We start from the raw sequence: 13766 nt of genomic DNA on the forward strand, positions 1-13766 counted from the left end.
CGAGATTTTAGGTATCGTTTGAATTTGAAAATAAGTTAAAATGAATTAAAATGAGTTGTGATAGTAGTGAGATGAATTATTAATAATAATGAGATTTATAAGTTAAAATTAATGAATAATAATAAATAATAATAAAATAAATTGAGATAAATTGAAATGAATTGAGATAACTTATAAATACATACCGGACCTTAGTGTGTGAATAAAAACTCAAGGGCATGTCACACCGTACGTGGACCTCCCTGTCCGGGTTAAAAGTCAAAAACGTGTTCGCATATCGAGACAAGTCAGCCAGGCGGCATAGTTCTATGTGAACGTGTTATTCCAAGTTTTTGGACTTTTTTTCTTGACCTAGCTTTAAGCCAACTGGCAATAATGTCACGATCCTTCAATGATTCCCACTTCAATGGTTCTATGATTAAAGCCGTGTTATATTTAAGTAGTTATAAACACAAATACTTTATACAACACATATTATAAAGAAAAGATATTTTTATAAAATAATATTAATTTTATAAAGTATTTTATAAAAATACACCTCTTTTTAAAATATTGTTATATAAAGTATTATATAAAATATTTTGGATTTATCATTTTTCATAAGAAAAATATTAAATGTATTTAAGAAAAATTTATAAAAAATTTATTTTTTCACATGTCAATTATTAATATGTTAAAAATTACAAAATTTGAGTTTTAAAATTTGAATTTAAAAAAAAATAATAAAATAAATTTTGTAAGTAAAATTATAAATGCACATAACACTACTCTATATATAAACATACGTATCCAATACCTTATTAATTGTAGGAAGTCTAAGTTCTAACTTATTAGAAACAAGAAAAAATAAAAACTAGCAATTTCATGGAAAAGAGAGAGAATTATTTTAGGTTTGAGAAATGTTTTAATTACAAAGAGATTTTATAAAAATAAATTTAATTGACGTGATTTCATATAATACGTCAATATTATAAAATAGATTTAACGTATAACATAAAGTTACGTCAATCTATAAATTTATTTTTATAAAATTTATTTATATATATAGTAGTACTTCTAAAAAAGATATTTCTAAACAGACACAAAAAAAATAGAGTAATAATAAACATATAAATCCTTTAAGAAAATAAAATCCATTATATTATTTCAAGTTGGTACCTTTTTTCTTCTTTAAATTTGTACAAAACTTGCGGCTCCTAAGCAAACCCAAATCATTTTACTAGAGCTAAAACTTGGAGTAGCTCGCAATCTCGTCCGATTTCAGACACGATGGGCTTGTTCCCTCATCCACTATCTAAAGCCCACCTTTTAATTAAGACACTCGCAACTTGGCCTATAAAAGAAAGAAATATGGGCTTTTTGGGCCCCAACTGAATCAACTCTGGCTCCAATGAACAATCACTCATGTTTGATTCAGCCATCCAGTGTGCTGGAGCATTGCAAAACAAAAGTGGCCAATTTCGATTAAGCCCAGTGAATAAATTCTGGGCTAGACCCACATGAATTTGCCGGGGGCATCGGCGTCCCCTTTCCTTCCCACTGTATTATGGTGGGACACTCTTCATATTTTATAATTATTTTATAAATTATTTTAAAAATAATTAACGTCACTGTATTAATAAAATATTTTTAATTTTATATAACTACCCTTTACTTCAAATAGAGTCATAAAATTGGTATAGATTAATTGTCAGTTTCTTTCATAATTATATTTTAAATTCTAAAAAATAACATCTCATATCCTTTAACTACAGTGCGTTAATTGTAGTTGAAGGATACAATGTGTTAGTTTTGATTAGTTAGTATAAAATATAAATCTTCTATACATTTAAAAGTGAAAAATACATAAAGTCTCGAATCAAATCCGACGTTGGCTTCTACTCCATTTTTCTAATATTTAACAGCCAAACGGTGGAAGTTCACACGGCTTGAAGCAATAAAGTTTACAATCGTGAGGCATGCTTGTCCCAAACTACATCCCAAATAGAACACGACACTCAAAAAGAGAAAATTTATACAAAGATATTGTACGGAATTTGTCTATTTGAAACTTGTACAAATTATTTATCTTTTAAATAATATTATCGGGTCGAAATCCTGTAACAATCTTACATGATCCCTTAAGTATGATGGAAATTACTTTATACTGCACGCCTTCTGCTAAACTTTATACCATGATTATGTCGTGCTGTGAGCAATTTGGAGACCCTTATGATGAATGGCAATCAGCCCTTCAGATTCTGCAAGCAGCCTCAGTTTTACATCTTTCTTCTTGCATAACCCTACACTGCAACATATACTAAAAAGCCTGCTTCTAAGCTTTTTGGCCGTCTCCTTCATTTCCACGTCCAATATCCTTCTCTTCAAGTGACTCCCAGCTTCAGAGTTGGCGACAGATCCTGCTTCATCAAGACCTTCCTTCTTTACGGCATGGCCACAATTTGAGCTCGATGTAAATGGTGAAATCGTAGAGTTAGAACCGGAGAAAAGTGGCAAGGCCATCATGTGCCGCTCAAGGACATGGCCAAGTGAAGCTATTTCATATGAATCATACAAAGGACTCCCACAGTCCCAGAGGGTTGCAGCTTTTTCTTCCTCTATTTTCTTCATTTCTGCATCCTTATAAGGGATTTTGAGCTTATATATATATATATACAAACTCGTATGCTTTTTTTTTTTTTTTTTGGTATATTCTGAAACCTATATTTCTTGGTTAAAATCTTGAGATGATGTCACCTAAAACTGCTTTATTTCATGTCTATTTACTATTATAATTATTTCTTAAGACCATAATATGTTTACATGTAAGCAGATGGAACAAGCCATTGGACATGTGCTTCGATGTAATTGGGCTGCTAAAGTTGATGCAGTTGGAGTTGTTGCATTAGCATGATCCTCAAGTTTTAGCAAAAGAACCATTTTTCTCCTATTAGTTTACAAGGAAGCCACCTAACCTTGGCCACAACATGACTGCACACTTGGAGAGTTAAAAAATCAACTTCAACGATACCATCGTGATAACGTTGATTATCACTACTAAAAAGAAATGCAGAACTCTATTGGCCGGTCGGTTTTTGTCCTTTTTGGGGTCGTTTACTACACTGGTTTGGTTGATCTCCTGGCATCTTTTCATAACTCGTTTTAAAAAAAATTAAAAATTAAATAAAATATTATTAGAATATATTTTTTTAATATTATTTTTATTTTAAAATTTAAAAAATTTAATTGTTTATTATTTTGTATAAAAATTTAAAAAAATTATAATAATTAGATGAGATAAAATATTTTATAAAAATGAACGAAGCGTATTCTTTCGTGGATGATTACAAACTGCTGCAGGTTGGGTCGGCCTTGGACATGCATGTGGACCCAAGGGACCTAAAATAGTAAAATGATGTACTGGTGGGTCGTGACCGGGTTCAAGTGTCAGTCTCACAATCTGTACTTAGGCCCCAACAAGTATAGAAGTTTTGGGCTGGGTTGGTTCGTTTTCTAGCCTAAGCTTGCTAGCACTCGAGCCTCACTGAACTTCGAACGCATGAAAAGAAAGATCGAGTTGAGTTTAAGAATTTGTGAATCATACTGATTTATTTGTTCATTGAGTCTTGCTTACAACTCATCGTGTAAACAATACCATATCAATACGGTTTGAAGCTCAGATTTCCTGCTGAAAATTTTCAGAAGATGATAGCTCTTGCGTTGAATGATCGGTGACCCCGAGGCCACCTCCAAGCAAAAGTCTACTGTTTTAACACAGCCTCTATGAACTGTTGTAAGATTGAATCAAAGCCGACGTTTCATCATTTCAAGATATAGCTAGATAATGGTAGATACATTCTTGATTAATGATCAGGGTACGCTAAGTTGGCATCCAAAAATTTTACACTATATGCTGAACATCAATATTCAAGCATCACCTTAAATGATTATCCACCAAATTGCCTGCCTCCCCGGAAAATAGAAAAGGAAGAAGAAAAATAGAAACAATAAAAACAATTATGGAGCAAAAGCATAAGGACACACTTATATGCGAAATGATCGGGCACTTTAGCTTGCCCCCTGCCCTCTAACAGTCACCTTGGAGAGCATTTCCTTGAAATAATCCTGTCTACTGCGGTGATAATCAATCCACACGCACAGCTGCCTTATGGCCTCCCTTTTCTCCTCCCCAATTCCCAACATACCATCGTCCTTTTCTTTTATCGTGTTTTTCAACTCTGCTACTGTCTTCTGGAGTTGGTTTACTGCTTTACTCAGATTCTCTTTCTCTGCTTCTTCCTCGCTTGCCTTCACCTCTAGCTTCCCAACCCTCTCTCTCATTGCCGCTTCCTTGTCTTTAATATCTTGCAGCTGCTCCACTAGATTATGTACCTCCTTCTTTAGCTGCTCTTTCTCAATATTTGTCTCCGCGACCCAGTTCTTTGCAATGTGAAGTTCATTTGAAATTTCCAGCATACAATTCTCATAATTTTTGAAGTCCTCTTCAAACTTCTGGATCACTGTTTCCAGCCCTGTCATGGTACCGTTCACAATCTCCGAGATTTCTATAATCATTCTTTGATGGGCTTCATTGTTGCTAGTAATGATTCCAGACAATGTCTCAATTCTTTCTTCACATGCTCTCTGTTCTTGCTGGAATCTCAGTTCTGTAATTCTGAAAGCTGCTTCTCTCTCAATTAGTAATTGTTCAGTGACACGGAGCTTCTGGTTTGAGAGGCGGTGCTTAACTTCAATTGTGCGGACATTCTCAACCAAAGAACTATGTTCGTCTTCTTTTAACTCTAGATCTCTTCTCAGGTCTTCGGCCAGTTGTTCCAGATCAGCTATCACCTGATCTTTGGATTCAATGATCAAGCGGAACTCCTCTGCTGTTTCTTCAATCTTCTTCTCTGCAACTTTGAGATTTAACTTGCATTCCTGAAGCTGACCTTCGAGCTGTTCATGCTCCTCTTTCAGATTTTCTATCTGGATTATGTATTCTGAATTTTCAGGTTTTCTATATGAAATTTCATCTTCTTTCTTACTTGACATCATTTCCATTTCTGAAATTTGGGCTTGCAGTTCTATATTATGTTCTCCCAGTTGTTTTGCTTCAACTGCTCTATTCTCTAACTGTGTTTCCATATCTCTTTTCTGGTTTTGCAGCAATGCCAGCTCCTGTTCCAGGCCTGTAATTTGACCCAGAAATCCCTTTAGCCGAGTTGATGATTCATTCTCATGAACCTCGCTCATATCCTTGAGATTTGAAAGTTCTGTTTCCCTCTCACATAGTTTCTCCTTTAACTGACTTGACTCGCCCGTGAGTTCTTGTATTGTGTTCTGTGTCTGCTGAATCTCATTTGAGACTTCTGAAATTTTCAAGCTGAGAGATTTATTCTCTTCCTTGGAAGCTTTCAGATTGTGGCCTAAATCTGATACTTGCTGCTCGGCAGATTCTAGCTGCTGCTTTATATTGACAACTTCCCGTCTAACATCTTCTAGCTCTTGCTCAAGGTTTACCTTTTCATGTTTGAGCTGATCAACCATAGTTCTTAAGCCTTTTGTAATCTTCTCTCCCTCTTCAATCCTTCTGACGACAGCCTCCTTCTCCACGATCAAATTCTCTCTCTCCTTGCTCAGTTCTGCTTCTATCTTGCCAGCAGTCTCCAGTTTTTTATTCAGTTCACTATTCTTGGTCAAAAGTTTTGTTTTTTCAAAGTCCAACCTTTCACCTTCAGTCTTCATATCAGCAACGATTTTGTCTGCCGCTTGTATCTTGCTCAAAGCTGCATGGTATTCCACATTTAAAGCTTCCTTTTCTTCACCCATAGCTGTCAACTTCCTCTTCAGGTCAGCAACTTCTAGATGCGCCATTTGAAGTTCTTTCCCAACGCCATCACTAGTTTTCTGAAATTCACTTTCCAATTGTCCGTTCTGACTACCTTTGTCTTTTGGAGAGTAGTCTGAATCCGAGTCTGAGCTGGATGAAGAATCACTCTCTTTTCCTTGTTTGCCATGAATTTCTTTCCTTAGCTCTCCTGTTAGATGATCATATCTTGCATAGAGTGACTGGTAATGTTTGTGGAAATTCTTAATTAGTTGAGCAACTGCTTCCTTTTTGGAGTTCTCTAGGATACCATCTCCTTCAGGATCTGTGTCTTTGATCAGCTTCAAGATCTTTTCCACATTGTCCTCAATTTCTGCAAAATCAGGGAACTTAATTTTCTATTTGATGATCAATTAAGGTTAAAAGGAAAATATCAGTAGATACAAATTATGATTCAAAATTGATGTTAAGCCAGTTCCAGCTATGAATTTGATTGAGTCCAAATACCCTCCACAAGCTCAAATCTATGGATCAGCATTATTTTGATATAAACAATCACCTGTTTTAGCTTCTTTCAGTTGTTGATTATTCTCTGAATCAATGTGATTCCCAAAGAAAGACTTTATAGAATCCCTGAAGCGATGTTTTGTCATCTCTTCTTCAGAATCTCAAATTTATTTAGCAAGTAGGCGTCAAGACAAGGTATCTCCAGCTTGATTTAAGAAGCTCAAAATCTGAGAAAACAAAAGAAATATTAACGCAATAATGGAAGTTAAATCTGCATTTGGGGGACAGGGGCCACCCTAATATCAGTTTCAGCTGCTGAAATTAAAGGTTCATTAATATATCGGTTCATGACTTTACAGATGGAAACTATAACCACTAGTTTTTTTCCACTGGTTCCCAACTAAATTCCTTTTCATTTAATGGCAATTACGCTACTAAAGTCTGATGCTTTTTTGTACCATCAAACCCATCCGCATAAAAAGTACCAAGAAAACAGATACACCGGTCTTAAATTCACAACACCACCCACTTCCAAACCCATTCGGAACCAAACATGGCTCCCACCAATACGTTCTCTCCCCCCCTCTGTTCCTCTAAACAAATTAATATTACCATAGCAAAACCCCTTAACGGCCACCGTGTTTAAACTTTAAACAGCGCAGGTCATTAATAGGGGAGACGTTACTAATCTGGCGCCACCTCAGCACATTGCAGGGGAATCCCCAGGAAAGCCAAAAAAAGAAAAGGTGAGTAGTGCTTTTTGTTAGCTTTCTGCCCTCTTCACAAGAAAACCCAAAAAAGGAAAAAGTTGGTTTCTGTATAACGGAGAACAGTAGCAAATTCTAATTTCAGCCACGCGGTATTAAACAGTATAACAATGGGGACGATTCAGCCTTCACAACCACAGAATAGTCAAGAATTACTCACCCAACAACAGGTTTTTCCTTAGCGAGCCTTCGGTTTCCGCGAACACAACATTTTCAATTTTTCACCCTAAGCTGCAAATATCAATAAAAAAAAAACAAATTAAACAAATGAATCGGATGCAAAAATATGAAAGCTTCATCCGAAACCACAAACAATAAATTACCTCACAGAAGTGTTGCTTTTTGACTTAGGAATTCGTATTGAATTCAGATTTGAAAACATACGTCAAATAAAAACCGAAGAATCTGAAAGGGGAAATCGATTCGGGACTCTGAACAGAACTTGGAAAAATCATGAAACAAACATTCGAGAAAGCGGAAGGCAAGCAAGTCCAAGCAAGGAAAATCAGAACTAACCGTACAAGAACCTGATCTGGGCAAATTCAAAAAACCAGACAAAGCAAACCGGAAACCAGAGCCTTTGGTCCAAAGTCTTAAGTTATTGTCGTTCTTCACCAAGAGTTCACTCGTAGATCGAGACTTTCAGTTGAAAAAATTTGAATAACAACATGAGAGAGAGAGAGAGAGAGAGAGAGATTCAAATAAAGGACCAGAGATTACCTGAAAGTCAGAGAGAAAACACTCAAACAGACAATCAAACTTGGAGTAAACCGAGGAAGAAGGATGAGGCTCTCCGATGAGAGAGAGAGAGAGAGAGCAATGGAAATGTATTGGAGCGCACAAAGAGACTGCTCAAGCATTTGTAGCTCCAAATTTCAGAAGCTGCATATCTTTGGAGCTTCCTTCCAATATAGACACCCTTTCGTTTTCAATCTATTACCTTTGTGCCATCCAACTGATCCACAAGTACAGTCGCTGTGTCGCAACCTTTTCAAATAGGAAAATGCAGTAGTCCACTTATATATTTTAATTTTTTTATTATTTAAGTAAGTGATTAACAGTAATTTTATATATTTTTTTAATTTTTCTTAATGGTTAATAAGATTTAAAAAATACTTGAAATAAAAAGAAAAAATCATTTTTATTGGTGTCTATATTTGGGGTGCATATTTGATGTGCACTCTAGGGCTATACAGAAATCGATGGAACCAATCATCATCGATTTGAACTGGTCGCCAGAGTTCGGAAACGGTCGACCAATAATAGAAAATTGATAAAACTGATGTCAGTCGGTTCAGTCCCTCGCCGAACCGATTGATATAATATTATATATATATATATGTATGTAGCTTAGGTAAAACGACGTAGCATTGTTTTACAAGTATCGTTTAGAAAAAAAATTAAAATAAAACGATGGCATCGTTTGCATTTAGGGTTTAATACCCTCTCCTCTCCTCTTATTCTCCAGATTCTCATTTCTCTCATACTCTCTCCCCTTTCTCTCGCAACATGTCGCCATTAGCCGCACATCTCTCTTTCCTCTCTCACACATCCCCACCCATCTCTTTCTTTCTCATTACAACTACGCGACCTCTATTTTCTTAATATTATCTTTCATTGCGCTACTGACGGGACATCGATGAACCGACCTGAATCACGTTGAAATCAAGCATGCCAATTTTCTCTCCCTTAATCGATTGGTTTCAATCGATTTTAAACATATATAAAACTAGTCGATTTTCACCCCCAATGCACTCTAGCATTGTCCTTTCATACGTAACCTTAAAATTGTGATATATGGTTTCGTTTGGTTACACATACGAAATAAGATAAGATAAGATGAAAATTAAAAATTAAATAAAATATTTTTAGAATATTATTTTTATTTTGATATTTAAAAAAGTTAAATTTTTTATTTTATTTTATTTTATTTAAAAATTTGAAAAAATTATAATGATTAGATGGAATGAAGTGAAATAGTTTGTTTGAGGCCTAAATCTGCCCTTCTTCCAACTTAGTGCATAAATATATAACTTTTTTTTTTTTTTTGAAACAGAATATATAACTTATTAGAAAAGTTATTACACCATTAAAATAAATATAAAAACTCACAATAAAAAATAGATTTGTATATTAATTACTGTGGCAAGTCTTTATATTAGCTGTGTACAAGAAAATAAGCTTACAAATAGATTTTTTTTGACGTAATTTATTATTAGTGTTTTTAACTATTTTTGGTAATTAAAAGTTTTTTTTTTTGTATTTTCTTTTATCCATTTTTTTATATTATTTGATGGGATCAACTTGCTTGGGTCCAATTGAAAAAGGAACTATTGACACTTACATATCCTCTGTCTTGCTATTAAACATCTTATGTGTTTGTCTTTACAATTTAATAGTCGGGGTCCTACTATTTATTATTCAACAAATCGTCATCTCGGTCAAAATATCGCATTCTTGGTTTGTTAAAGCGGGGGTAGGGCAAATGCGCGAGATGTGAAAACATCATGAGATTTTCACGACCCATTCTATCCGGGGACAAGAAATCTGGTTCCCGCCATTCGTTGGGCAATTAGTGTGGCCAGCTTTGAATTCGCCATAACAACCGGATGAAATGTATTGCAAAATTACCAGAGTAATTTATGTTTCCGTTACTATTCATTTTTACATTCTACATTTATAATTTTTTTTATATAATATAAAAGTATTTTTTATAAGGTGTGAAATATAAGATAGTAAATAATAACTGATAAGAATAATTTTTTAAATTACAAATTATAATTGATTTCAAGATAGTAGAATTGAGATTTGCACTTTATTTATGAAAGAGTAGAGTTTATTATTAAAAATTTAATTTATTTATATGAGTCTCATATTTAATTATTTTTAAAAAAATGTACCCCAAATTTACATAATTTTAATTGTAAATATCATGTTTTTTTTTAAGTATACTAAGAAGGGTGGGGCTACTCTGCCGCCCCACCTTTATCATTGGGTAGTACGTTCAGTCATATTTTTTTTTTTATATTTTTTAATATATTTAAATATTTTTAAAAAATAAAAAAATACATTAATATACTTAAAATCACTTTTTTAATCACTATATCAAAAAAAAAAAAAAAAAAATCAAACAGTCACTTTGAGCTGTCAAAGTAGCAGCCAAAGTAGTGTTTTCCTACTAAGAAAGTCCTACAAAGAACAACAAAGAACAAGAGGAGATAACCACTGATTCCAGAAAGAGTGGATAAAAATGAGTGAGATCATGAACAGCATTGTGCCTACATTCTAATTACAAGTTTAGTTGAAAATTTTTCAATCCATATAATCAGCTCCGGATGTATCAGGACTCGTTGCCCGTTGGCGAAAGATCTTCAATTAACCCAATGCAAAAAAGATGGCTGGCTTCTGGAAACTCATCCCAAGTTCCTAGTTGACAACTTGACAGTAGTTGTTAAGGCCAAGGTTGTTTTTGTTTTTTTACAGGACAATGTCAGTATGTATCGTTGTCTTTAGTGCGTTTTTACTTTTTTTTTTTTTAAATATTTTTTAATGTATTCAAATATATTAAAAATATGCACATAATTATTTGTAATTACTTTTTTAATTATGAAAAAAAATAAAATACAGAAAACAAAATCAAGAAGCTCTTAGCATTTTTACTTTTTTTTTTAAATTGTCGTAGATGTTCTGTCACTGTGATTGTTTTTTCCGTTGCTGTAACTGGCTGTCTTCTCCTTGTCCCGAGAAGGAAATTGGCGCCTCTTTCGGGGAAAAACATATACCCTTTGAGTTTGGAAATATTACGCCGAAAGCCATTGAGTCAGCCTGCCAATTTCTCTCTGACTCGGAATCAGAAAAGAGCGTGAGATGTCGTATGCAACTTGAAAGTGAAGTTTTTTTTTTAATTTAAAATGTGTACAAGGTGAGGCCACGTGAGCCATTTCCCGCGTTTGTCCGTTATCTTGTCTGGTAATTTGGGCTGGGAAAATAGACGTTGCAATTAACGGATATTATTTTTTGGAAGAAAAATGCTATGCCCACAGAAATTTTTTACCACACTCTGTTGGATTTTTTATTTTTTATTTTTTTTCACTTAGTAATTAAGAAAATATTTTTAAATGATGTTATAAATTTAAAAAAATATATTCAAAGATATAAAAAAAATGTATGAAAAAAAAAACAAATTTACTCTTTTTAGTGGAAGTCATATTTGGGCTTAACAGCGTCTTTTTAGAAATGCATCAGTTACTATTTACTCTCATATCTCACATCTATAATTTGTGTTTTCATAGGGTGTAAGGGTATTTTTTATATAATGTGGGGTAGTGAATAATAACTGATGAGAATAATTTTAATTATTTTTTAAAGTTTTTATCGGAACACTATTTACAAACAGTTCATTATTATCCACTATTTTTTGATATTATTAACAAATCATCTAAAATCATCCCAATATCAAAACCAAGTCGAGTGAAAACAAAGAAGACACCTAAAGGGTGTCTCACCAAATTTTAATTTATAACCATCGTAATAAATCTTTCGGACAATATTAAATATTCAATAAATATTATAAATTCACATTATGTGTCTATATCCCTTACCCTATACTGCAGTTTGGACAGGAACTCTAAAAAATCTCATATTATCAAGAGGACCTCTTAATACATAATCAAATACTAGATGTCCAAATCTACAATTCATTATAAATCCAGTTAGATTATATGGATCAATACTTTGATTAATGGAAAAATGTAAAAATTTAAGAGTTGATGTGTGCAGTGTATATATAAATAAGTAATTGGGGACACGGATTGTGATTTGTTATTTTGTAATATTGTGCAAAAATGATTAAATTATATGAAATATCAGTGCAAATCCTGGCTGAAAAATGATTATAACATTCATAGACAAGTGTTCACGAGTCTATAATAAATTATAATTATGTTTAGTACTAAGAGATAGTCATTCTCCAATACTCAATTCCAGTTCCCAACCCCTTTTTGTTGCGAAGTTTCTCTCCCAACCCACCTAGAGAGGAAGAAAATTGAAGTGCGAGGAATGGATATTCACTCGGATCTCTTCTTCTTTTTCCAACGATGAGTCAAAGTCCATGACTAGTACAACAGCTGGCCAGCCTGAGCGGCTGCATGTGCAAGATGGGTAACCAAACCTACTGCCACTCTGAGTCAATGCCGCTACATTACATTCACTTCTTTTGTGTAGGGGTTTGGAGATTTACAAGCGCATTTGAAGTGGAACCCTTCAATCATGGAGTTGACGTGTTTTTTCAAAAGGCAAATCCAGATTATCAGGAAGATTATTTCCATTTTCTTTTGGGTATATATCTTTCTCAAAAAGTGTCGATGGAAAACGAAATATAACGGGACACTTTAGGTTTATTTAGTTTTAAGAAACTTCTCAACTTATCTTAATCTCATCTAATCATTATAATTTTTTTAAATTTATATATAAAATAAAATAAACAATTCAATTTTTTTTAAATTTTAAAATAAAAATAATATTAAAAGATATATTTTATTAATATTTTATTCAACTTTTAACTTTTATCTCAATTCACCTCATCTTAAAAACAAACGAGACCTTAGTTAGCCAGTTTTGCAGTCAAATACTTGTTAGCCTAGAGCATCTTAACAAGAGAATTCACAACATATCATTTTTCATTTTTCTTTTTATTAAATGCAATCTCTAGAAATAATAGTTTGGATTGACATTGTAAGAAAATTCAGCAATTATAAACCGGTGTATAATAAACACATTTGTTGCGATATCCATTGTAGTTTTTAAAAAGAATCAAAACATCATTTGTTTTTTAATGGAGTTGTGCTAAACCTCCTAGCACAAATGCGTTGTTATTTTTTCTTATTTTTCTTTTCATATTTTTTAATATATTTAAATAATTTTAAAAAATAAAAAATATATTAATACACTAAAAATTATTTGCTTAATGATTAAGTAGGGAAAAAAAAAAAAAAAAAACACAAGCAATCAAAATAAACTAGCATTTTTCTTTTCTAATGATAGGCATGTAGAAGCCTTTCACGTGAGCACTGTGTTGAGTATGTCAATAAGAGCTCTGTTACGGCCACAGAAAGTTTTATTCAGAAATCCAGTACCGGCAAAAGCCACCTGTCTTTTTAAGGTGGGTGGTTTGTATATACAAATGATTTCATATAATATCATCTTATTTTATTTTATTTTATTATTATAATTTTTTAAAATTTTTATATAAAATATAATAAATAATTTAATTTTTTTTAAATCTTAAAATAATAGTAATATTAAAAAATAATATTTTATTTAATTTTAATATAAAATTATCTCATCCCATCTCACTATCTAAATAAACCTTAAGACTGTGTTTGAATGTTGAATTAAGTTGAGATGATAAAATATCGTTAGAATATTATTTTTTAATATTATTATTATTTTAAAATTTTAAAAAATAAATTATTTATTATATTTTGTGTTGAAATTTAAAAAAATTATAACGATGAATTGAGATGAATTTATCATCTAAACATACCCTAAAAAAATAAACAATAAAAAGTAAAAAAAGACAAACAACGCAAACAATTTTCGTTTAACCAAATCTCTCTATCCAAGTGAACTTTGAAAAAAGTAAACAATAAAAAGTAAAAAAAGACAAACAACGCAAACAATCTCCG

At 32.6% G+C, this 13766-nt stretch overlaps 1 protein-coding gene across 1 annotated transcript; it reads right to left on the reverse strand.

The window, feature by feature from the left end:
* Positions 1–3778: 3778 nt before the first annotated feature.
* On the reverse strand, positions 3779–7962 carry LOC121237196 (COP1-interactive protein 1-like). The gene is made up of 4 exons (XM_041133822.1): positions 7801–7962; positions 7241–7311; positions 6366–6540; positions 3779–6179 (listed from the first exon to the last, which is right to left on the reverse strand). Exons 3-4 carry the CDS (start codon positions 6457–6459, stop codon positions 4048–4050), a joined length of 2226 nt encoding a protein of 741 aa, XP_040989756.1. The 5' UTR covers positions 6460–6540; positions 7241–7311; positions 7801–7962; the 3' UTR covers positions 3779–4047.
* Between the last annotated feature and the right edge of the window lie 5804 nt (positions 7963–13766).

Source organism: Juglans microcarpa x Juglans regia, chromosome 6S (assembly GCF_004785595.1).
Source record: "Juglans microcarpa x Juglans regia isolate MS1-56 chromosome 6S, Jm3101_v1.0, whole genome shotgun sequence".
Lineage (NCBI taxonomy): Eukaryota > Viridiplantae > Streptophyta > Magnoliopsida > Fagales > Juglandaceae > Juglans > Juglans microcarpa x Juglans regia.